The following is a 27,638-nucleotide window of genomic DNA, read 5'->3' on the forward strand; positions in this document are numbered from 1 at the left end:
ATCACTATTATGATAAAAATTGAATTGTGTATCAAATAAAGGTATGTATCCAACGTCGTTATGATAACGACGATGGAACTAGTTCACTGAGGTTATTGCAAGACCTCATTGTGTTCTTTAAATCGCCGCAAGAGTTCATTGGAATTTATGCAGCATGGTAACTTGAAACTTCTTCTTTACGTTTGTACGTTTCGAATACTCTCGAGAGATTTATAAGTTTATAAAACAGCTTACCTCTTAGAAACTGTGGAATATCCTGGAAAACAGAAGGAATACGCTATAAATGGTTAACGTAAGTTTCCTCGTAAAAAGATTGTTCTACTTTCCTCTCCGTTTGATTTCGATATCTCTTTTGTTCCTTATGATATCGTACCGCACGTGCATAAAAGATTTATGTGTAGAGTATTGTGTAACGTTTACGATAATACGCATATAAAACAAATTTATAGAAAATTCTACGCCCTGCGAATTTGAATCACAGGCCAGTCCTTGATACGTATATCAACGAGACGTTACTCACAATGTGACAGAGTGCACTTTGAATTTTTATCAATATCTGCAATAGAGAAGTGTTAGAATAATCATGCGCAATTCTATTCAATTGTGTTTTCATACACTGAGAGTAAATCCCTTTTTTTTTACATTTACCTTATTCAGCATGCGAATGACAGTAAATTGTTGAAATTCGAAATATTCTTAACAATAGGAGATTATTGCTGTCAACTACGCTTGTAGGATTTTACATCGGATAGGAATTATTGGAACCGTGCTACAATTCAGCGAAAGCTAGTTCGAACCATGTTGTCGCGTATTGACGTGATTTCCTTCAAGGAGGATGTCGAAACTCACTTTCATATTTATGAGCCACGTTATGCGAAAATGCAAACGTATGCAGCACCAGTCATTTACGGTGCACTGACAATCATGCACGAGCGATGGAACTTCATGCATGTGATAGCGATAGAGCGTAATATCACGCCTCTTGCTCTCTCGCTTCTATTTCCATCGCTGTATGTATAATAGCATGTCTTTATGACGTAATCCTTTGACCGAGAATATTGTTACGAGAAAATTTGTATCTGCGCGCTCTCACGGCCATTTTCCTGAAAGTCCTGTTCAATCATCTTTGAAGTATTACTCTCTGTATTTTAATATCGCGTATCTCAATTTGTTCGCATAAATTATTTTGCTGTTTATTGCAAATAGCGCCCTTTGAAAGGGAGCATCAAAATACTTTGTAGTGCTTGTTATCTCGCTCTATCTTCATAGATTCGAAAATCTTATATATAGCTATGATTCGAGACAAAATGATATATTACATAAAATATAATAATTTCGGTTTTAATAAAAAATTTCAAACCTTGTATTAGAGTGATCAAAGAAAGTATATAGAAGATGTCTCTATCAAACGAAAGTGAGAAATTAAATTCATGCTCATTGTTTCCCATCCGGATAACCCATCGAAGCGTTAAATCTACAGATCAGTTTTCATGCGGACGTCTCGTTTGCCGGATGATTAATTCTTATGATCGGAATTTTCTGCGGTAAGTGGCTCTAATTGTAAGCTCTCTGAACCTTTCTACATTAGAATTGAAGGAAGGTGGTCCGATTTATCAGTTATAATTCATCTATCAAAAAATAATTGTGTATAAATGTATTTTAATTAAATAATTTTATTTTATTTTTCTCTTATACAATAAATAATATATTCGATATATTCAAACGACAATAACTGGTTAAAGCGCGAGTTGTAACGCTCGTGTAATAACTGGCGAAAAAGTGTCAGGGTATAAAGTTCACCAGCTTCAAAATTATGGGAATATGCAAAACCGTTTCTCACACGTTAACCTAAGAGCAAGGCAGATTTACGGTTTGAAGCGTATTTTTGTATGCGAATATTCGCATACCACACTCGGTTAATACTGCTAGTCAACTACGGACATATGCGCTTCTTTCTCACCATAAGTACTTTCTCGTAGCAACTTCGTATACTCTTGTTATAATTTATGTCCTATTCAAGCACCTGCGCGCCTTCTCGGAATTCCATCCTTATTCTCTTCCCATAAACTGGTGTTGCGAGTTCGTAAAGATTGCACGATGATATACCCGATGCAGATAATTAACATCGTTTATGCAACGCTTAGAACCAGACTGTTAAATAACTGTATAAGTAAACCTTCGATAGTCGGAGGAAAGTATATATCACGTAGAAGAATATCGAGGAAAATCGAGCAAATCCTTAGATCTGTTCTTTTTAGCTGAACTTCTTGCACTGTTCTTTTTCTCTTTTTGTTTCTCTCTAATGTGAAGAGAAAAAGCAGAAAGATGAATCGCAAAAAATTCAACTGGAAAGAACAGATTTATTTGTCAGAGGTATATGATACGTTTAATTAATTATAAAATAATTTTTTGTTTTGTTTTGTGGTAATGTCGGATTTACGGAGACCTGTTCCCCCTTGGAATCTTTTTTTTTTATATATTTAAATATATACAACAAAATATTATATATACTTTTTAATAGTTCTGAAATGCTTAATCACAATTTGAATATTCCTTAATTTAATTTAAGATATTTATTAATTTAAGAAACTCCTAGATTATAAAAAAAACATAGAGTCTATTATATACTTCTTTTTTTTATTAATATAATTTTAAATAAGACATTTTATAGATTACAAAATTATAAATCTAAATACTTTTTCAATGTAATAATTTAAATAATTTAATCTTCAAAGAAATTCTACTTGCGGCGAAAGATTTTCCCCTTGGCAAATTTCTGAACTCGCCAATGTCTTGTAGAATTTATATCTTTGGCACATTTAAACTCTTTTTTTTTTCTTAAATAATGACTTCGCGATTAATGCAATATAACGTGTTGGCTTTAATTACGTAACTGTGTAAGGAAAACGAACTAAACGATCACAACGTGGTTATCCTATCTCTCGCAAGATCAACGAGAATGTACGTGGGCAGAGAACTTTCTGGACAGTGAAAATTCCGGTGCAGAGATAAAATGCCCCTGACAAAGCTACTGCGACGACACCGCTGAGTGCGCGTAATTAGTTATATCCGGAGGGTCTAGGCACTGTTCTCTAACGAATCCCCCACGGTAGTAAATTTTATACTTCATATACGAGGACAAAGCAACAAAGTTGATACCAAACAGCTTTTGTGATTCTTTTCTTTTTTCACTTTTACATCAAAGAATTTGTTACCGACATTACCGTTAATGGGCCATTTCCTTCAACATCTTCTTTTGCGATGAATTTTATTCTTCCTTGTATGACTCCTTGCAATGATTTTTTAATGCACTTCCATTATTTATGATAGAATTCACAGCATGTAAGAAACGCAGACAAAGTTTATAAGCGCAATGACTTGGAACATAAAAAAATTTCTTACTACATTATTTTTCAATGACTCATATTTCAACTCCTTTTAGCTCAGGAAACTGTGAGATTAAACAGAAAATACTTACACGTCAATTGTGACGAATAGAAAGAGAAGAAGAAAGGAGTGTTGTAAAAAGAAAACGTCATCAAGAGTGTCAGCTATCCAATTAATCGATTCTTGAGAGACGAGTGGATGTTTCGAGACTTCAGAATGTCTGTCGGTATCTTGGTTTATCTCATAGATCTATGATAAACCATTGAAACGAGTACAATAATGGTTTCCAAGATGACCTTCGTTCTATAAATTTTATTTTATTTTTTACTTTCAATTAGAATTGCAAAAATATCGTAAAATTCAATTACTTACGGTAAAATTGTGGTAAAATGGTAATTTATTGGTAATTTTGATAAAATTTATTTCTTATAATTTTATGCACAAATAGTATTTTCGTTCTTATGTATAAAATTTACAAATTAGATGATATATATTTTTTTCTTCTTCATTTTCTCTTTCTATCATTTAATTAATTAATTATTTAATTTATTTAAAATTTAAAATTTAGTAACTATAAAATTAAAATCATATGATAGATATTTATTTTTAATATCTTGTGATTTTTCAAAGTTAAGTGATCATTTTCAATATAATTTAATCGGAACAAAGCTCACTAAACGTTGTCAATTAATATAAATATAATTAATATATTTTTGTTTGATGTATGTAATTATATTATTTTTGTTTTTACTTTAGTAAAAACATGACAGTCGCTAAAAAGTAAAATAGCAAGCAAATAAAAGTATTATAATAAGTTTATAAGGAAAAATATAATTTAAGATTATGTACCTGTCACACTTTTTGTTTTAAAAATTTTAATAAAAAATTTGAAGTTTCTCTAGTTACTACGTACCTATATAGTTTCTTAATTATTCTATCAATATGTAATTATATAGTATCGAAATGAAAATTTAAATTAAATAAAGTGTTTTTTAACTTTTTAACTTAATGAGTAAATACTCTTAAATCAAATTTATATTTATAATTTTTTTAAATTACCATTTTACCAGCCTCCATAAATTACTGACTAATTTACCGTAAATTACCGAATAACTTATCGTAAAATTTCATTTTCATCTCTACTTTCAATACAAGGTGAAAAAAATAAAGTCTATGAAAACAAAATTTAAAGCGTGGTAAATTCTTGGTATTAAAAACATTCACTATTTGAATTGCTTTTTCTTGAGATATTACTGTTTATTGTGCGGAGAAACTCGATTTCACTTCGTTGATTCTCAATAGTTTAGTTCATTCTCTACTCTTCGTCGCTGATTGTCTGCTCTACCTAAAATTTCTTCATTTTTATACATAGTGAAGAAAATATTGATGTTCGTGTGGATTAGTATGTCATAAAATTATCGTTCTTAAATCTATATGGTTCGTAAATGAAACGATTCTATCCAAGTGTTAAACGTTTGAAACTCAATGATGTTAAACCTCTGTTGCTCACGGATATGTACGAATATACTATATATATCGGGTAAACGTTGAACTTTACACACTCTGGCGAAATTATATCTCGTTTGATGTGGCTTACATGAACAATCTTGAAAGCACCGACGTGATACACGTGAGATGTAAGTCATTCATCGTGTAGCTACTTCGACACGCGCCCATCTATTCGCGCATCTGTGTGGGTTGCGCAATGACATTAAATTATCCATTAACCACTTTAGAGGACATTAAGTCAGTACGGCCGCGAAATTCGTCGCTCCACCGTACCTATACGATGCCTTAGAGGTGGATTCAAGGTGCTTTAAAGATGTAGAGCGCGGTTAACAGCACGCATTTACACCGAGCTGCGAAGCCGCGGAATGTCTCAGACTAACTGATACTGTATGACATAAATTCTCTATAGCCTCTAAGAACACTTTGGGTAAGCCACCATTGTCAGATTTCTTACGTAAATATTTTCATACAGGTACAGGAGTATATTGTGTATTCGTGTCATTGTTGTGTATATTTTATTGAGCGATATTATTAGAATGAGACATTGTAAAAATTATTATACATACTGTATATATGGTCACTCCGGTATATACGCCGCACTTATCAAAAATTTAATTTGTTTAGTATTATTTACTATGTTTAAAATAAACGAACTATATCAGTAAAAATTTTGTACTGTCTACTATTATGAAATAAATATTAGAAATTCGGAATATTTATATTTCGTATTAAAAAATAAACTTTTTTAACTCTTGCATTTTTGCCGTATATCCCATAAGGGTGGGATATATCATAGAGGGAGGGGGGATAGATATGGTTCATGAAAAATTTACAAATAATGCAATATAAATAAGACATAAAATGACACAATAACTTATAAAATACGTTTATAAAGTTTTATTAGGGAATAAGAATGATAAATATGTATATGAAGTAATAAATAATAATTACAATTTTCCCACAGTAATATTTTCCCACAAGTGTTATGACATGAGGTACATATTTTATGTAATGCGTTTATTGCATTTAGTGCTATTCAATCTGCGCACTTTGTATGCTTTGGGCATAAATCCCGCCCGCTAAAAATACCGTATATCTCAAATAAGTTGGATACAACAAACTATAAACAAGGAATACAAGAGCAAAGTACTTGTATTTTGATATACAACATGCTTTACTATTCCTCTATATATATCGCGAAATAATCACTAAGTTTTGCACGTCCTATAGTAATCATTTTATGTAGATTATAATTTATGGTGGTGCTACTTAACACAGTGACAAATTGATTCAACTCACAATAATTTCATTAATGTTAACAGTATTAACAGTATTAACAGTAAGAAACTGAAATCGTAACACAATGCTAATATAACATAAAGGCATGTAACAGAGAGTAGTTGTGGGAAAATTACCTCCTCTTCTTCTATTTTTTCTAACTTCTGCGTCATAAATCCCAGCATGGCATATTTGTCGGAGTTATCCTATATCATTAAAAAGTATGTATAAAAAAGTTGTTCTGTAATAATTTGTAGTGAGTCATTAATAGATATTGCGTTCTGTATGACGTTTGAATAAATACATTATTGCTGACAGGGACTAGAATAAATCTAACGGCTTAAAGGATTTCTTGTTTGTTGTAATGGTGGCTGTGAAACTGTATTAGCTCTTCCCATTTACTGTCGGCGTCACCGATATTTCACTTGAGAATGCTATATAATACAAAATGCAACTGGGATTTACACGGTAAATATTATTGTTCCAGAAATACGTAGGTTTATGCGCGTGCGTATAACAATATATGAAATATTCATTGAACAAACCAAGCAGAGATGTATGTGCATTATTGCGTATAGAAAATATTAATCTTGAATATTACAAATAGTTACTCAAACATTATTAAACCATTACTACGATATTCACGAAAAATCGTCCGTATTATAATTATGAGTCTCTTGCTTACTTATTCAAACTTAAATAAAATTAATGTAGCATAAAATTAATACATCAATAAGCATCGTGAGGTGTTAATGTAACTGTAAGGTGTAATAAATCCGTATTTCCAGAGATCACATTAGTATACATTACAATATTCATCTTTTATGAGACTGAAATTGAAATGTTTATATGTACTAATAATTAATAATATTTATATTTAAAGAAAGTTTTATATATATATATTTGATATTGATCTACATAATAATATAATATAAATACTTTCTCAATATACCAATTAAAAATAGGTAACATAACATCAATGTTATAATTTTACACTCAACAATATCAATATAATACGTATTATACGTTGAATTATTGAGTATGAAATTATAACGTTGATGCTATTTTCAGTTAATATTTACTAGATTATTTGTACATTAATATTCAGATAGAATTTCCTTATATCGATTCAATATTTGCTATTTATATCGCTTTATAACAATAAACATAACTACGCTAATCCTTTGTGGTCTATCCTATTCGGAGGGAGATTATCAAAACAGACTAGTGCATTGATAAACGTTACTCTTTCTTTCATGAAGTGGGAATAGGATTGTAAACTTGAAACCCTTGAGAGACCTTGTCCGTATATCGTTATAACGCGGATACACGAATGGCTGGATATGGCAACGAGACATCACCGGGGAATGTCGTTGACAATCCCTCAACGAGATATCTGATATACACGGCTATGCGTTGAACTCTGGATATTTCATCCGAGATCCGAAACCTCCGTACGTCATCATCCATACCGACGTCTTCCATTCATTACAACGTGCAGTCGGAGAAATATAGATACTACACCACAGAGGGGAGGTATTCGCGCGACGAGAGGTTGCAGTCGGCGGTGGAATAGTTAAATCGCAGCGTGCGGCTTTGTTGTACGCGTTTCCTGAATCTATTCTGACGCGTCCGTACGTAGAACTGGATCGTCATCAGTTTCCGTATGTTAGTAACCAAGACTGACGGCGTATTCTACCGCAAGCGGGAGGCGATGTGCTTCGCTTTCGATCAATCAACCCTCTCTCTTCCGAATCCACTCATTCGAGAAGGGGTGGAAGTCGAGTAAATTACTGCGAAATAGGTGTAGCTTACGCCTTACCTATTCCAGCTGGGTAGTTGGGTCAGGATTGCACGCCACAAATTATCTGCGTAGAGACCTATCTACTAATTCGCTCACTTTCTGTTACTTGTTTTCTATCGTTCTCTTTTCCTCTGTTTACTTTTACGCTCGCGACAATGCACTATTTCCAGTCAAAGTGCGAAAGAATTTGAATTGAAACAGATATAGGGTTGCATTCTTTGACAGGATAAAAAATTTGCTCTTTTTCCCTTTTTCTGCGCTCTCTCTCTCTCTCTCTCTCTTTCTCTCTCTCTCTCTCTCTCTCTCTCTCTCTGTCTCTCTCTCTCTCAATTCACTTTACTTGAAAATATGTACATGCCTTATCATATTAACCCTTAAACGTCTTTTTAGTATGACGTATCCCTTTTCTTTCAATAATTTTTCGATATTTTTTTCATTGCTTATAACTTTTTTTATTAATAAAGATATTTGTTTGGTTTCTTAATGTCTGGCATTTTAATTAAAAAAAAAGTTGTTCACAATGTGTTTATTTTTATGAAAGTTATCAAACTGAGAAAGCAATCGAATTAGATTGCTATATCCAAGTGTTGTTTTCGTAGCGTTTTTATGATTATATTTTATGTATAATCTTCAGTGAAATATCTACTTTGTAATAGAATACGGAAAGCTTGGAGTAATTTCGGACAGATAGATAGACGAGTGCTTAATGTTTTCAAGTAAATTACATGAAACTGTATTAATGGCTCCAGTCTCGGCCTTCGTCACAAAGTTTGAAACTACTCTACGAGAGTATATCAGAAATAATGTGTGGACATACGTAGCCAAAGTTTGTACGCGATTGAGCTTAACTACAGCGGCGAAATTTATCCTCGTAGATTGACTTAATTATATTAGTATCTAATCAAGTTAATGTGTAATATATTTATTAGTTTGGAAAGAAATACAACTTTGTTAAAAAATTAACCATGTAACACATAAGTTAAATTATTTGATAGGTATTACTATGATGTATCATTTATGAGCGATGAAGCATATAACTATTGCATACTACCTTCCAAATAGCATTTCAATCCAATTTCGTGTTACATCAATTCCATCCGATCATAGTCTATTGAGCGCACAGTGCGTTAGCTGATGAATGTTGCTTTGGCAATACGAACATTATATGAAGTATAATATAATATGTACAAAGGATAATCGAGAGATATATGGTGTTCTTGAGTATATTTAATGAAGCACAACTAAATATTGTGTCGTAATGCGGCAATTAAACAGCGCAACATGTAGAATAAATAAACAGTAGAATAAATAATAGTGTGAAGCAAAGAAAATTTATTTTATGTACAGGGAAAATTTATTTTATATACAGAGATGCAATAATGGATGTAATTCCTTTTGCACGCACCATTCGAGCGAATGCTCTTAATTAGCAAGAATCTTTTATGAACTTGCTGGCATGAGCACGGCACGTTTCTCGCGTTTATAACCCGAAACACGGCTTTAAGCAGTGCCGGCATTGTCGTTCGTTCGTAATTATTCTTTTCTTTACGATCTGGAGAAGAGTTCCGATGCTCTCATACGTTCAATTAAAACAACTTACGCGAGTTGGACTAATACGCACCATTAACGACGAAAGAAGAAAATCCGATTTCCGAAGGGTAATGTCTACATGACATGACTATAGTACGACGAAAAACCGGAAATACGAAGGGGTGAGTGCATTTAAGCGGAAAACGTGGATCGAGTTGAATGCGATGTCTATATACGTATGTCATTCCTGGATTCGATCCATTTCTGTTTTCGCCTTTAATTCTTAACAATTTGCTTGATTAAAAGATTGAAGATTCTCAGTCCGAGCTGATGGTTATGGCCATCGCAAGTGACCATTAATCTGATTTGATGGAAATAATGACGATGCTGAGTCTTTTGTTTCGCAGTAAAAATAATTATCTATAATAGTAAATCAGTAATGAGCTCAGTAACAAATAGTGGCAAGCGCGATCTTTTTTCGAATTCTACGTGGCGCGCGTTTCTATCGACGAACCGTCGATTGAAAATCAAACCGCAATATCGCAGCTCGCGTATCGGATCATCGAGGTTAAATTTGATGACGGAATTACTGCTATTCACGGAAACAGTGCATCGATGCGTGCTATTGTTCTCTTTGTGACACCACCAGAACAGAATCGAACTATTAAATATTAAAGAAAATCGATACTCTTGTGCAGACGGAGAGAAAGAGAGAGAGAGAGAGAGGGGGGGGGGTGAGATGGGAGAGAGTAATTCAGGATACCACCCTCACATTGGATAATTCGACGTGGGCGTGGAAAGCACGATAATATACTAAACAATAATAAACGCATGAACGTAACGCGCGATCAACTCAACGCTCTGTTAACGTTATATCGCGATGAAATAGATGCACTTCAGTTAGGTTTAACACATTTAGACACTACGCAACGCGAACTCGGAAAAGATAACGTCACTTACGTATGTTAGCCCACTCGATCAAAGTTGATGGGCACCTTGCGAGTACCGGAGGTACTCGGGGAACAATACACTTCCGGTGCGGCTGACAAAGACGCACGGCACGTACACCGGAGGTTCGGCATCGACGGGAGGAAGGCTGGAGAGGAGGACGTACGTTTGATTCCGTATAGAACGGTGCAATACATCTCTTCTCGGTTTACCGGTCGCTCGCTGAGACGGAAGTGTATCGTGCCCGACGAAGCGGGCACATCCGGCTTGCAAGATTAATTGCCAATAAACCTCTATTACAGAGACCTCTTCCCGCGCCGTCACTCTTCTCACGATATCGTGTCATTTCCCGGTCAATCGCTTCGTACGCAACAACGTCGATCGCCTCTACTTTTTCGAGATCCTTTGATGAGAATAACGAGATAACCTGGAAATTAGATTATTCAGTGTCACGCTTTTGCAATAGAGAAAAAAAGGACGTGCAAAAAAAAATGCGGCGAAAAATTATTGATCATATAAAAGATAATTTATGATAGAAACGATGTAACACAACTCAGAGACGCGCAATTTATTTCTCTCGGTTATAACGATTTACAGCGACCGTCACGATTATTCACGCAATACGAGCTGTCTCGAAACAAAATGCGCTGTCTCGCAAGAAGATTGATAATTTATTATCCTGAAGCGTCTATATTTATTCTACGTCTTGAAAATTTGGTTATTAGAAAGATTTGTACGGTAAAAGAAGATATACAAAAAGTGTGTATTTCCATTTCAATTTAAATGTTTTACATTTCAATCGACATAGTGTGAAAAACATTACTAACAAATTGTTAAAGGTATGCACGTGTTTTTAATTATGTGATGCATGACTTCGCGCTTGGAAATTGCGTTTATGTAAATGCGGTGACTATCTGAAAAATTTGACATAGAAAAATGATACCAGTTTGCGTGCTTAGAAGCTGCGTGATTATGCATGCAATAAATCTCGCTTCGAAATCGCCAAGTGAATGCTTAGGAACACGTGCGAATCGATCGTAGCCTATCTTGCACCTCCGCCTGGTAATCGAGGGAAATTGCTTTCATCTGAATTCAAAAGCATGTACGGGAGATCAAAGTTCTTACGTGCCGACGATGACGAAACGAACGGACGATGGTGCGAAGAACTTATCACGCGAGCGTCGATTAAAGTTTCCACCTTGCACCTGGTTTCATGAATTTCTCAACCATGATTGATCGTTCCGAAGCGCTTTCAAAATTGTCATCTTCGGTTCGAACATATTCTGAGCGAATGTTAATAAAGGATGACAAGTATAATATTACTGGCGTCTCATGAATAATTTTTGTATTAATCCGAACATTAGTTTTCTCTTCTTTTCGTATGTGAGATATAGATTCGTCGTGATTGACATAATATGCGTAATTTGGAAGCCGACAATATCTGAACTGTAAGAATGTACGGACGGAAAAGTTTACCGCTTATGAACATCGACAGAATCGATACCCATATCACGAAGGTATAGAGGAAAAAGAGGACGGCTGAATGAAAGAGAGGGTAAATTGATGGAACGCTCCGATTAAAAGCTAATGACATCGCGTTTCTACGCGAATGACGGCTTCAAAGGAAAGCTTTTTCTGAAGTTCGCTGGCTTGACAAACGATCGTAAGACCAACAAGAAACGATGTCTGGCGCGAACCATCTTAATGAAATGGTCTTAATTGAACCAATTGATTAATTTTCTGTATATTAAATATAAAAAATTATTTAATATGTAATATTTCTAATCGTTTATTATTGTTCAATATTTCTAATTTCATATATTTTTATTAATAAACAAGAGAGAGAAATATATGGACGATAATAAATATTGAATTAACAAATAAAAATAAAGGGATTAAATAATTTTAATAATTTATAAGTTAAGATATACATACATATACAAAATATAAGAAATAAATATCTTTTTATTATTATCTTTTTACTTTATAATTTATTCATTTATTGCTCTTATACAGGGTGTTTATAAACCTAAAGCACCATCTGATAATAACACATTTTCAAGTTATTTTGAGACTAAAATTTTAATATCAAAATATCGAGGCTATGATATTTTTTGAATTATAATTATTTAAAGTCAACAAATTATGCCGTCTAAAGTTTGCGCGTTCAGGAATGGTACAACGCAAAGTGCTAAAAGTAAGCTAATAGTTGCTCTTATTAAATTAATATCGATATAAATATTATATAAGCGAAAATAAAATTACTGATATTTCTAATTCTTGATATTTATTATGTTAAAAAAAATATTTAGCCTGGATATTATGATATTAAATTTTTGTCTCAAAATGACTTCAGGAATCTGCTATTAGCAGGTGATGCGTTAGATCTGGAATACCATGTATATGTTAAAAAAAAAAGAATAACATCGATCTCTGGCTTTATTATTGCTACTACTATTATTATTATCATCTATTAACTAGCGAACTACATGATGGAGGTCTAGTTCTGAAAAGCGGATATTTATTTGGACGAGTCTATGGAAGTCCATGAAAGTCCACAAATCTGAGAATATCCTTCCTAGATTTATAGCAATCTCTGTAATACCTGCAATTTCCAAAAAGAGTGGACGTGCGGGAATATGTCACTCTCTGTGCGACCGTTTTCTCGGGAAAATCCTGCTCTTTCATATAGCAGTACGTGCATCGCGCTTGACATATGCCACAAATTATTATTTTGACATTTCAGATCGCCCCTTATTCCTGCATCAGAAACTCCCAATTCCCGTGTCTCGCGAAATCATGATGCAAAAGCTTTCATCAATCATTTCAACAAAATGAAAATATAGATAACCGGCGACAAGAAAAATTATGCAGAAAAAGGACGCCCGCTCTGGAGCTGAGATACATTATTGTCTTCGCTTTTTTTCCGAGTTACATTGCGTTTTTCACTTCCCGACTGTCCAAGAGATGGATATTAATTAGCAAGTAGCAGTAACAATATACGTGCTCAAGCACGAAATAACAAAGGGATAAATGTCGTTAATCGTGGAACATTTAGAACAATTGCTGCACAGAATGTAGATTTTTCTATCGCCGAGGGAGCAATTAGAGAGTCTCTCTATATTTAAATTTTAATGCCAGCTCTCAGTACGTTTTGATGTACCATTTAGGGGAAACAGTGATTCGTTACAATACATTAAAAAGTCATATTACACTGACGGAATATATGTTATCAAAAATGACTAGCAGAGAAAATTTATTTAACCTGCGATGATATATAACGATCGCGATGTAATAGCGCACTCAGTTACTCGTATAAATCTTCATCGTATTTCCACCGTAATTTGTGATGTCTCTCTTATCTTTACACACAGATAAGTTCATGCTTTTGTATCAACCGTAATGTAATTTATTAGGAGAACGGGCTTAAAATCTCTTACATCTCGTGTCCTCTTGTTACTTATTCACTTTTCGGCTACCCGGTGAATAAAGCCGATGCTGTGGGTGTCGTTGCATCTGGCGCCAGGGACAATTAGAAGGGTGGCTCATGAGCCATTGGAATTAACACTCACAACGGCGGGTGAATATTTACCGGCGCGTTATGCGGCTCATAGTGTACGTGGGCTTGTTCAAGAGACAATAGACTTGCCGAGTAAGCCGTCCCGAGAAGCGCGATACACCGAGAATATCCTCGTCAAAGATCGTACAGACGCTTGCCGTAGAGATACTAGGGGAGAACGTTATATCGGTGATTATATCGGTAGATGCTGATAGTGAGAAAATGGAACCTCCATGTCAGCAACTGGAGGGTACCACTCCAGGCCTCATTGACCGACCTCTTCACTTCATGCCAAGAGGACAATACCGATCGCGAAAACTTGCCTTCATCGCGACAATCGAGCAGCCAATTTTCTTTGGAAAAAAGACGACGAACTCGTTCGTCAACTTCAAATGAACGTGACATTTATTTTAGAACAAAATCAAACAGATATAGCATATTAATCCTTCGAAATTGATACCAAAATCTTTAACACAGTTATTGACACTGAATGTGTAAGGCTTATTTAATTTCTGTTGATTATATATATAAAAAACATTAATTAACTTTAAGGAATCAAAGTGATATAACTTATGTAAAAAAAGAATAAATATTACGTATATTTTAATAAGAATAATTTAATATGAATCCAAATTTGCGGATGTAACATAAAGTGACAACAAAATTGAACCGTTCGACATTTTTTTTTTACAAAGAAATTTATAATTGAGTGAATTCAAAAGTTCTACTGTCAGAGCTCCGCAGGATTATAATTATAAAATATCAAGTATACTTATTATCAATTAAAATATTACTGTACTACTATGATCTAATGATAATGATTGTTGTTGATTTCAGATTGTTGACTTTTTGCTACTTAGCAGCATTGAATTGTTGGTTGTTGCTGTGTCCGGCTATACTCTCGCACGATTGGCAAATGGGATCTGTTCCTTTGGTTACGTCTTTTACGGATACCAGAAATCTCGCCACCTGTATATTCTTCGGCGGTTGCCTGGTTCTCACGTACAAAGCCTTTACGGATTTCGAGGTGAGTAAAATTTAATAATCGCAGATTACAATTAAATTATTATATTATTATATTATACAATTAAACGGAATATTTACATATGAATTGTGAGTAATGCACAAATATTCTTTCAAGCGTTGGAAATTCGCTTATTATATTTCCTTTGCGATATAATATTAATATAAATAAGCTTTAGTAGACTTTAGTAGTAAAGAGATTTAGCCCGGATCTGCAATAGATTTTTAAGTCTTAAGCCATAAGAAATGGACGCATCGCAATCGATTATTCTCCTCACATTCGACTATAATTGATCAATTTCTTAAGCTTAAGGCTTAAAACACTTAATGTAGATCCGGGAACTTACTGAAATTTACATAAATTCCTTTACTTATCGATCGATTAAAGAAAGTATTCTCTTCAAGAGGTATCGTTCGATTTGCCGTTGTTATCGGTCATCTGACGAGATCATAAAGTGAAATGACCATCAGTTATCATCTACGAAACGTCATCCTACCGTTAAATGTTTCAACCGTTGACCTAGCATAACATAAGAACTCAAGTACTACATAGTACTCGAGTACCTGTCGGCTATTGTCTACAGTGATGAAATTGTGCTTGGCTCGAGAGTCATAAAAGAAGTTTCGTAATAACTACATGACATAATAGTTTCAAGTCAAACGATAAAGCGCGTATCTCGTAAACTACTTTTGTCCTCTGTGTCTTTGGGATCATCCGTGACGGTCGTTGAGCCTTCAACATAATGACCTCTTTAAGGTTCGCTGTCTGTACGTCGATGGTCACTTTTCCTCAAAGAGGTCATATCTGTGCTTTTAATGTCATCTCACATGCTTGACTAACCGCCGGCGGTTACCTAGCTCTTCGCAGGCACGAAGTGGAAACAGATGTCTTCTTCTCAAATGAGGTCATCCTTATTCTTATGCATGTAGCGCATTTATGCGTGAAGGAAAAAATCTTTTTACAAATATAATTGCTTTTTATTGTCTCGTGTGTATATCTGGAAATTTTTTTTATTAGCGCAGTTAAATTTTGTAAATGTCTCAAAACTTATGTAAATTATATTTTTCCTTATCCCAACATGAGAGAGAGAACGTTAACTTTTACAATGTTTGTTTCAGAGAAAATCAAGATAAAGAAATTATATTTTATGTAGAAAGTCGGATAATGTTTTCCTAAGATTTTGTCTAATAGATTTATAATTATTAATGTAATATAAATCATTATCATCACATTAAATAAATTATTATTAGTAAATTGTTGGTAAATTTTAAGATAACAATACTTTATCCGTTATATATTTTGTTATAATTTCGATTCTATTAATTAGTAGAATTTAGACATGCGACTTTTATTTAAATGTTTTTATTAGAAGAAACATTTTTCATGATTAGGACATAATTATTTATAATTTTACCAACGACATTAAGAATGACCTAGTCGATGATCGAAATGTCTGTTTTTAATTGTAAGCACGTAGTAGCAATTAAGAACTTGTTGTTACTCTTAGCCCTTTTTTATTATACAAATTTTATTTCACTCAATTAAGCATCGTTTTTTGAATATTAATAATAATGCTTGCTTTCATATGTCAGAATTACATTTTTAATATCGATCGGTAACGTTATATATGTATCTACTCATTAAACAACCTAACATTATTTGTCGACATTTTGACATCAAAATAATGATATGACGTTTATTAAAATAATCTATGGTTCAATAATAATGTAAAATTAAAAAAAAAATAGAACTATTAAAATAATTTTAATTGATAAATAATTTATTATATAGTATTACATTCTTTAATTATTTGAAAAAAAAAATCGATGCAAAAAATTTTATTCACTATTATCTTAGTTTATTATTATTATGAGCTTGTATTCTTTTGTCATTTATATATTATTTGCAAATTTATTTTCGCTAATGTTGCAGCTTCTTTGTTATAAATTTTTCCTTCATATTATCATACTTTTTGCTTCTTATTATTCTTCAACTTTGATAATCTGTATATAATATATTTTTCTTAAAAATTTCTAATTTCCAAACACAATCTAAAAAATATCATAAAAATGGGACATATATATATGTTTAAAAGACATCTTAAAGACATCATAAGGATATTTTTTAGACAATGCGTCCTGGATAATTTACCTGGGATAATTTTATCTAAAATTATCTTTTTGCTTTTGAGAGAGATTATCGACAGATACTAATGATGCACTCGATATCCGTTCATTCAGTTCGATTTTTCAAGAAAATATATTATCTATTCATGATTCAACGTTCAAATTGGACGTTGGCGATATTTTTCATGAGTTTTATTTATTTATGTCTTCGATATCATTTTGAGATACTGCATCTGCGAATACCGTAGTATTTGTGATAGCTCCTTCATTGTTACTAACATTATTTTTACTTTGTTCTATTCGATCTTTTACTTTACTGGAGAATGTCGTTTCTATGGATTCTCGCTGAAGATTTGTATTATATAATATTCGTGTTCTGTCTATGGTTCTGTACGTGAATTGGATAACGATGCCGTTGTTACACCACTTTGACGTTTGTCTTTGATAACGCTGGTGCTCGTTTCTTTTTGCTGACATAGTTATATATTTCTAACATTTGCAAAGTTATTTTTCTATACATATCTATTTTGTTTATAATGCACGCTTCACAACTTGAATTAGACATTGAATTCTTTTATATAAAATCTTTGTACATCTTGTCGTACATTTTTAAAATTATTAAAAATCACGGAAATGACTGATTTTTATAAGTTTGCAATTTCTTTGTTTTTTTTAAAGATTATTTAAATTCTTTATTTTCGTCTGTGATTTTGTATAGGAAATTATGTCACTAAATCTCGCATTAATTTATCTTGAAATTTGTTTTAAACTTTTTAAACTGGAAGACATCGTCTTCACTGACATCGCGACGCTCGAAGAAACTTTCCAACTTTCTTTTATAATATCGCTAATACGTTCGTGTTCTGTACATAAGTTGAATGACGTTACCTCTCCCATAACTTTAGACATGCATTTCGCATTTTGTGGAGTTGGTTTTTTTCTGTCGACAACAGCATGCGAGTAATTATCTTGTCTTTCTTTCAAACATTTAAATTATTCTGTTGCGGTTATGATGTATCATTCTTCATGTCACTTTTCGTGTCACTTTTACGTTCACTTTTTTGCTATTTTTTTATGTATGACACTTGCTATGACGGCTATGATAGTTGCGTTAGTCAGGTTTATTATTATTTTTATGCTGACTGTGTTATGGAATTTACATGCATTGGAAATAATTGTTCTCAATTTTTTTTCACACCAGCGTTATTAATAAATTTCTCTCATTTTCCAAATTGTCCTTAATAATTAATTCTAATTCTATTATTTCTGAACTTATGATATTTTAATGTTTATATTTCTGCACTGCGATCGTCAATACCGATCACTTCTGTAAATGTATTGTATCAATGACTTTTTTCTTCAGTCTCATTAGTTTTTGGTTTTTATATAATATTTTCTTCACGAAGATTATCTGACGATACAATCCTAAAATATTCACACTTATTGTTAATTGAAGTCGCTGTATTTGTATTATTGATGGTAACTTCTTAATTTTTTTTCTTTTAATTCTGACTTTCCGTTTTTGTATTTATCGAATCATGTTTGATTGCGACTAAAGTGGTAGTTGAATATTGATATATCCGCTAATACTGTGAAGGACTTTCTGATTTCCCACTTTGAAATAGCGATGTATAGGCTGATAGCACATCAGCCAGTGAATGATTTTTAATTCCACTAAAACCCATTTCAATCTCCGTTGACGTTGCATCATATTATCTATTATAAGATGAGTCCTTCCTAGAATGTTATAGTTGTGTTCAATTTTCATTTTAACTGTGGCCGATCCATCATCGACTAATGGCAACGCAAATTATTTGTATGCTTGCTCCCTTTTTCATCAGATAAACTCAACGAGAATGACATCGCATTGTTGGCGGCACACTCTGATCTCTCAAGTGATAATGCTCGATATCCATCTTCACAGCTTTCGCTGTGAGAGACACGCTCATGGAAATTTTTGTTATTAACATGTTCCTTTTTTTTCCTAACTTTTCTCATCGATGTGAAATAAATAGTAAAGCATTGAACTCCATTGATGTTAAAATGTTTATTTTTATTCGTATATTTTTTATTCCTGTATACCCGTTTTATTTATTTATTTCCATATTTTTGACATGATGTAAATCAGTCGAAAGTGTTCAAGTATAAAATCCGTCAAATCTGTTGTTTTTGTATTTTAATCAAGATAATATACCTATTTATTAGAAGTAAAACGTTATCGATTTTCAAATTGATGTTCATATTCTCGTTTTATTTTTATATCCTCGTTTCCAACAAATTAGACTGCTGTTTTTTTCTCGCTGTCTAGATTTAGAATATTGAGCCCAATTTTGTCACAAAATATTTGTTGTTGAAATTTCCTCTCTGATGGCTGAGTGTAAAAATGATCGTATCTATCTTTCACGTTTTGTTTCAGGCTCGAATAATTTTCGTAATATAAATTTTCTTATATTTTTCTCCCTCGTTCCTATCTTGAATTTATACGTTCCGTGACATGAGAGGCATGAGATGCATAAGCTGTGGATGAATCTGCGTCTGTCCATTTTATGTGTTTCCATTTTGATATACCGTTTCCTGTCTTTTTACCTTCTGTTACACGAAAGTGCATACACTATGTATATACCTGTGAAGATGCATGTCCGGTATTCTCTTCACAGCGTCGTGGGATAACGATCCGTGCGTGTCGTGCGATATCGTAGGTTTATGAAGCATTCCATTTGTCTCGTAAACATGCTTCTCTCCCGAGGTAATCTGTAGTTTAGGCGCGATACATGTTTCTGATATTCCGATTTATGCAATAACTTCGTATACGACTATTCAGCATCTGTAGTATTGATCATTGGAATCAGATGGCGTATTAAATATTTATTCTGTGATATAATGAGCGGATACCGATGTATTAGTTTGAATTTCTTGATGCAGAAAAATAAGTGATTTTTTTCCGTTTCAAAACGTTTTGTTATTTTTACATGTCGTAATGGTCGATAAAATGAAAATACTGTGGATTTGACTAAAAATCAAATTAAACAAGACCAATTTGCTAAAACAAAATTAGTTATCAACAAACTTTTTTTATGCTGCTTTAGCAGCTCTTATTTTTGCTCAAATAATAAAAATATAATAAATAACAATTCGACTGTTCAAAGTTACAGCAATCTTTTTTCTCCGAATTTCAGTTATTTTTTGGGTAATTTAAGCGAATGTCTGGATATATTTGTACGGCTCTCTTAATTTGAAAGTCGTTATTTTTAGATATTTTCTTTTATTATTTACATGTGATTTAATCTGCATTTACGAGATTTGTATAGTTTAATTTATCACGATGCTGGATGGAAACTATTTAGATGAAATAATATTCTAACAGAAATAATAGGAGAAAAATAAAATTATTGAAAAAGCTTCATTTCTTTCTTCATTTCTTAATGAAACATAAAAAAACTGTTACTTGTCGCAGTATTTTTATACTCTTTCTAGCAAATGTGAAAAAAAAATTTTTTTTTACAAAGTTAAAATATCATTTTAAATTATCCTTTCATGTACGATTTGGTTTGGTTATTTGATTTTATTTATTTATATAAAATTTTTCCGATTATATGTATACTTTTCTTTACACTCTGAAATTCATCTTTTGGATAAGTCAATTAAGAAGCAGTTCAAGATATATCGTTTTAAATCATTACTCGTTATACATTTAAAACTTGCGAATGCATTTAAACATAATTTTACGAGTATACGAGTTGCGTAAAAGCAACATCAACTTACTTAAGTATAACATAAACTTTAATCGAGTACACTTATCCGGTAAAGATGAAGAAACTTATGTAACAGTTTGCTTGAAGAGATTTCGATGCAGTAGCGTCGGATTTAACGAGAATTTAAACTATATTTATCAACAAATGTCTGAAGTATGTGTCTTATATTCTTTTTTAGCAACAAAGGCATCCGCCTCTTGTTCTTGGTTGGATGTTCCTGGTGCTGCCGTTCCTACCTGCATCCAATCTTTTTGTCACTGTGGGTTTTGTCGTGGCAGAACGGGTTTTATATACACCAAGGTAATTTTATTAAAGTTTATATTTCACTTTTACAATTATTGCAACGGATGGTATAAATTCTCGATGTGATTTTACAGTGTTGGGTGGATTATTTTGGTCGTCTACGGCATGCAAGTGAGCTGGACCGCTGTACCACGACGGAAAAGCTGGATCACTACAGGCGTAGTTCTTCTATTCGTTTTAGGATGTTTCAGAACGGTTCTTCGGAATAACGATTGGACATCTAGAGAAACTTTAATCAAGTACGTGACAACGGATTTACGTATCTCATGTTTTATTAACCGTTCTAGAAGAGAAACTTCCTTGCTTTGAATAAAGTCTTCGTGCTAATAGCAAACATAAATAATCGTTCGTACATTGCACGCAATCATATCTGAGCCTCGCAATTACGACAAAAATGATTTTGTCACGCGAAGACCTCGTGGACATTTACGGGGAGTGTCTAGTTTTGACTTAACAAGGAGATTGGCATCGTGCCAGCGCGTGTGCGCGCGCGCGTGTGTGTGTGTGTGTGTGTGCGTGTGTACAACATATATATATATATTCAAAAATTGGGTACAAGCGCCGATTGCTTCTGTATAGAGACGCAAAACATAACTAACGTAGATATGAGATGACGAGGATGGTAAGGGTCATGTCGAGGTCAAGAGGATGGTCTCGTCTGACCTCAAATCGTCTTGTTTCAGAGCGGGACTGCGGTCTCTACCCTACAATGCCAAAATGCATTACAACTTCGCAAACTTCCTTAAAGACACGTCGCAGCCGAACCTTGCGGTTCACCATTATCAGTTGGCTCTCTGGTAAGTCAATTTCTCTTTCTCGCATCAGTATGAAAAATCTTCAGATATATGTTGGGACAAAAGTGATATTCATTTGCTCGCGGGAAAATACATACACTTAATTATGAACGTTTAAACGCTTTGATATGTTAATAATTGGGAGAATATATTTGAAGGCATTTTATCACAAATTATTATGTAATAATTATTTAAAACACAAAAATTACATTATTTTATATATATGATATGATGTGATATATATATTTTATATACACATTTTATACCTCACACTTTACTAATTTTATTTTTTACTAATTAATAAGAGTATTTCATCAGATTGTCTATTGACTATTGATTTTTGAAGTATTACCTTCATAAATGCTTCCTATTGTATTATATTTGAGTATGAATTTTCTTATTCGATTTTCTTTCTTTAATATGCTCTAAATATTACACTGTAAAATTGAATATATTTCGATACATATTTCTTTCATCAATTTATCATTTCCTGACAAATATTTTTTTGCGGTGACAGTCATCTATAAAATAAGCGATTTTCACATAAAAAATATAATTTCATATAAAAATACATTAAAATGTACAATATATAATAATGAAATCGATTTCGATATAATCAATAATTCAAACAATAAAATTTATCATTTTATATAACATCAAATTTTATGGAATTAGTACATTAACACTGTGTAATGTGAGAGCATAACGTTTTTCATAAAGATATTAATTATTATACATAATTATATTTACTTACAAGTTGTCAAATTCCAAAAGATTAATAAAAATAAACGTATCAACCATTATTTATAGCATTATTTATATATAATACATTAACTCGCCACAATTAAATAATTTAAACATGCAAGTCTCGCAAACCCGAATTATATTTTATGCAGACAATTACAGTCATATATTTTCTCAAAATAGGAAAAATTTTTAAGTACTTAAGTAAAAATATATTCTAAATACTATATTAAAAATTTTATTGATATACACAAATACATAATAGCAAAAATATATAAAATATTTTTATAACACATATACAGTAATTCATATTTCAAATCTTTTCAATAATTGTAACATGTATGTTAAGTTGTCGCTGTTAAAAATTTTAGTATCAAAAAAGAAGTAGGTCAAATATTACGAGGAATTTTTTACGTAAATACACAAGATAGATATTTTGATTACAAATACAGTTTACTAAAATAAACAGAATTACGTGAAAAGTGATTTTCGAGGCGCTACACTGTTAAATTCGTAACGTCAAATTATATTCCATTCGAATTATTTTTTTATTATATCTGTAGGTCACTGCTTCTATTCAATGTATTGTTAATTTAACTAAAATAATGAAATTAAATAATTTAATTGAAGAAAATGTATTAAATTTGACTCAAATTTAGTTTATTTATTAAATGCACGTTATAATTAAAGGACGTGATTTACTTTGAAACTAACCATAAAAATAAATCGATTTTGATACACATGGAAGTTAAAAATATTAAAGTATTATTTTTAATTTAAGGAATTGGATTACCATTGCTTTTTTAATATTCTAACAGTGTAGATTCGTCTGATGATTATTTGAATAACAAGTCACATGATCTTGAAAAAAATGTCCTGTTGTTATTGTTTTATGTTTGATGAATATGCTAAATTAAATTATATTTCTGAGAATAATTTTAATTAATTTAATTACTAAGTCATTTACGTAACGTGTACACTTCGTATATTTTTAATACGTGTTTGGTGATATTTCTGAACAATTTGTATAGCTATTTTAAATATTCTATTCCATAAATCATTTTGAAATTTTCTGTTATTTTACTATCTGTTGCGAATAATTGCTTTAAAAAAGATTTGTAATTATCAATTGATATTCTGTAGAAAATCTTCCGTTTATTCCATATTGTACTTACGTATCAATTTTGACAAAAATTATGGATGAGTGGAGATCAAACACGTATTCATGAATATGAATGTTGTTTATGTAAAAGAATGTGTTGTTACGGTACACATACGCCTGTATTCTGTACGATTTTATAACTTTTATAGAGAATATCGCTATGAAAGGGCAGAAAAAGTAATTAAGAAGATTTATTTATAAATTTCAGCATTACTGAGGAATTTTAATCAACTTTCGGCTTCATATCGTCTGTAACTTTGTAATAATTCTTTCATCTTTGGAATAGATATATAGACGGTAAAATTAATGCATAAATTCAACGGCACAATATAATTGCAAATCCATAATTTGCATTTTTTTAACCACACCCGCCAATGCTTGTTTTTTACTTCAGAGTTTTCACAATTTCCATGAAATAATGTTATCACAGAAATCTTTCGAAATAATCACATTTATATTGCATTATGCTATTTTATTTCATCTCCATCTTTACTTTTTTACTATTACGATCTATTTTCACTTACTTAATATGTATTCCTTCGTGCATAACATGACAGAACAGACGGAATATTATGCAAGAGTAGTCGACGTAATACAATCTTATTACCACATGCAGACTCTTCTCTCTGCTTCAACCACCCTTTTCTACATCGCATTTCTCGTGCATAGCATGAGCAGGGTCGCAGCAAACCGACAAAAGTGCATTAATTAGCCGTAGCTCGACTGCGCTCGAAATGAAGTGGTAACCAGTCATTCGTTTTTTTTTTATTTCGTTTCTCTCCCCCCTTTTTTTTCTGCAACCTCTCTACATCTCTTCCTATGTTCCTATCTGCGCGTTTTTTACCCCACCTGTGTTTCGTGAATTTCGTTATCTCGTCCAGCACAAGAAATGCTCGACAAGGATAATAGCGGTGTAAAAAATAATGGTCTCTGTTGAAAAAATAAATGTGTTCTCATTTTAAACTTCTGTGTACTTTCGTGATGTGTCATGTGATTCATCATCAGGCAATCGTCCGCGGTGTACCCATAAATCGGATCCCCGTTCTTTATACACGCGAGCACTACGTGCATTTCGCAACGTCACACTTGGATTGTTTTATCGTAATATCAGATTATTTGTCTACGCGAATGCAATCAGTCCGGTAAACATATCGAGAGAATGGTGATGTGGCGCAGGAAAAAGCAAAGGATAGATGAAGAGGGGGAGGGGGATGAAGAGGGAGAGAATTGGTCGGCACGACAGCAGCTGCAGCCGCTGCGTTGCAGAACGACTGCTGGGGATGAAAATTGCATTTCGGCGTTATACCCGCGCTCGTCCAGTTCGCTCACTTGTAGATCTCATTTCCTACGCTGAGCTTTCTAGCCGTTCTATGCAGGTCGCACTTCTTTTTTGTCTTTCTCTTTCCCTCTCCTTCTTTACTCTGGCTCCTCTTTTCCGTTACCATCTCTCTACATCGCGTTCTGTGGATCGACTATTATTGGCTCTGAAAAATCGAATCTTCAACTAACTGGCAATTTCCTCCGCTTGTTTTGTGCACCAAATCATTCGCTGTTTCAGTTGACGCATAACGCGACGCGGTGTGAGACGTAGATTGGAAAAAGACTGCCTTTCTTCTCGTTTACCTCCTCCTTGAAACAACATTTTACGGCAGCATCGCCTGCGTGCGATTTCATAAAACTCCGCTCGAGAAGAATGGCTCGATCCTTCTCGTGCATCTCGCGTTTCTACCGTCTCGCTGCGTCTCGTTCATTGCCTCCAACATTCCGCTTTAGTTTTGATCCTCGCGCGACGAATTAGTTTTCGATCTGTCGTACGAAATTTCCCCGAGGAGAGTCACGACAAAGTTTCTACTCCCTCCGGAATATCGCGCCGAGTAAGTAATTTAAAGTAGCCTGAGATTGACCTGGTCCGTGCACGAGTAATAATTGAGCGTCACCGGAAGAACATAGAGTTCTCCCGAGGTGTTCACTCCAAGGCCTTTCGCTCCCGCGCCTCTTTCTCTCTTTTTCTCTCTGTAGCGCTTATTGCATTTGTGGAAAGAATGGCGCGAGGTGTCTAGAGAATTATGAGCGAAAAATAGAAAGAAAGATGCGGAATGAAATGAGAAGGAAGAGACGAGCATATTCGATCGATGGAACGTCAAATCGAAAAAGACGCGACTTTTCTGTTTGCTTTTCATTCACCGAGAAAAGCAGACCGCGTATCGTGAAAATGCATTTCTTCGCTCTCTTTCATTCGTTTCTCTTCTCTCTTTCGGATTATTTTGGTACATAATCGCGTTACTTCTCAGCGTTCCACTTTTTTCGTTCTCTTGATCGATAGCCGTGAATACTAGAACTTCACGATTTGCTGCTTTTTTTATGTTAACAGATCTATTTTATTGTACAATTTTGCATTTTTTGCATTTTTTGCATTTTTGCATTTTTTGTGAGTGCATAAAAAATATAATCTTTGTGAACTCTTAATCTTTTATCTCAATAATAATGTATGTGCGCGCGCGTATTTATAATTAAAAATATATTTTTATTTTCTCTTTTATTATCTGATTTCTTAAATCAGTTTTTACCTTTTATATTTAACTTTTAATTTAACTTTTAATTTAATTTGTGTTTTAGTTTCAATTTTATTACTCTTTCATGTTTAGGTTGTTAGATAGTAAATTATCGATGCTTCATATTTTATTTGTGCATCTCTCATCTTATTTTGTATTTCGTTATATATTTTTGTTATAATATAGTATTGGTTATCAATAAAGTTATTATTATTATTTCTTTTGTATGTAAAAGAAAATCCAGAGTGGAATTTATAAATAAACAAATCCTTTATATTCTCACCCTTTGAATTTAAAAAAAAATATATTACTCTGCGTAAAAAGAGATAAAATATTTATTCGAATAATTGCAATGGAAATTTGGCCGCTTAAAAGTACATCAGCTTTAAAAATTTTCGGTTATAGTCGATATCATTATTTATGATTTGCGACAAAACCAGCATCGCGATACGCGCCATTTTCAGATGATGCATTGTTGCTGGATCGTAGATACCGGTCCTGAACGAGATATATAAACCATCAGAATTTTACACGGACATTATACAGCCGTATATTTACGATAATGCATTATTTGATTGCAGTTTTACGACGCCGTGCTTTTACTATTATTCAGCCCAGAGCATAAAACCACGCTCGGTGTGTGCCGGTTCTGTATCTCGCAGTAAATCAAGTGCGAAGGAAATCCCTTGAATACGCTGATCCGCAATAAAAATTCTCGGGACAATCGCTCGTAGAAGGAAACATTCAGAAACGAGTCGTGGTTATACAGCGATGCTTTGCTTGAATAATATCGACAGTCTAACAATAATTTACTGCATATTGCTCTTCGAGTGTGTTTTGTAAGAATCATGCACAATGTAATCCTATTCAATTAATGCGAATCGTTTTTTTACGCTCGATTTACCTTTTTTATCTAAATATGAGCGTTGACATTTAATCGTTTTTATACTCATCTCCTACGTAACGTCGACTATTTTTAAAAATATAAATGGAAAAGACTAGAGTTATTAAAAAGTTTATCGTGTATATTCATTGCACAGTATACTTATTAGTTCAACGAGTAAAGCGGAACTCTCTTGCGCTCAGTACAAAAATAATGGAATAAAGCTACCATAACTCAGTTTGCATAAGACGCGGTTGCGTTGCGTAAGACTGTAGCTATACGT

At 33.0% G+C, this 27,638-nt stretch overlaps 1 protein-coding gene across 3 annotated transcripts in view; it reads left to right on the forward strand.

Annotated features, from left to right (window-relative positions):
- LOC105149042 (protein O-mannosyl-transferase TMTC1) overlaps window positions 1–27,638 on the forward strand; it is a 222,199-nt gene that overhangs the window by 170,965 nt on the left and 23,596 nt on the right. For all 3 annotated transcript variants that reach the window (XR_015548279.1, XM_087416076.1, XM_011061177.2), the window contains exons 8-11: window positions 14,853–15,042; window positions 21,096–21,217; window positions 21,295–21,459; window positions 21,904–22,017. Coding sequence is in view for 2 of the 3 variants with exons in the window: in XM_087416076.1 (XP_087272202.1) it covers window positions 14,853–15,042; window positions 21,096–21,217; window positions 21,295–21,459; window positions 21,904–22,017 (591 nt within the window). In the remaining variant the exon portion in view is untranslated. The remainder of the gene's footprint in view (window positions 1–14,852; window positions 15,043–21,095; window positions 21,218–21,294; window positions 21,460–21,903; window positions 22,018–27,638) is intronic.

Source organism: Acromyrmex echinatior, chromosome 19 (assembly GCF_024713525.1).
Source record: "Acromyrmex echinatior isolate Ae372 chromosome 19, ASM2471352v2, whole genome shotgun sequence".
NCBI lineage: Eukaryota > Metazoa > Arthropoda > Insecta > Hymenoptera > Formicidae > Acromyrmex > Acromyrmex echinatior.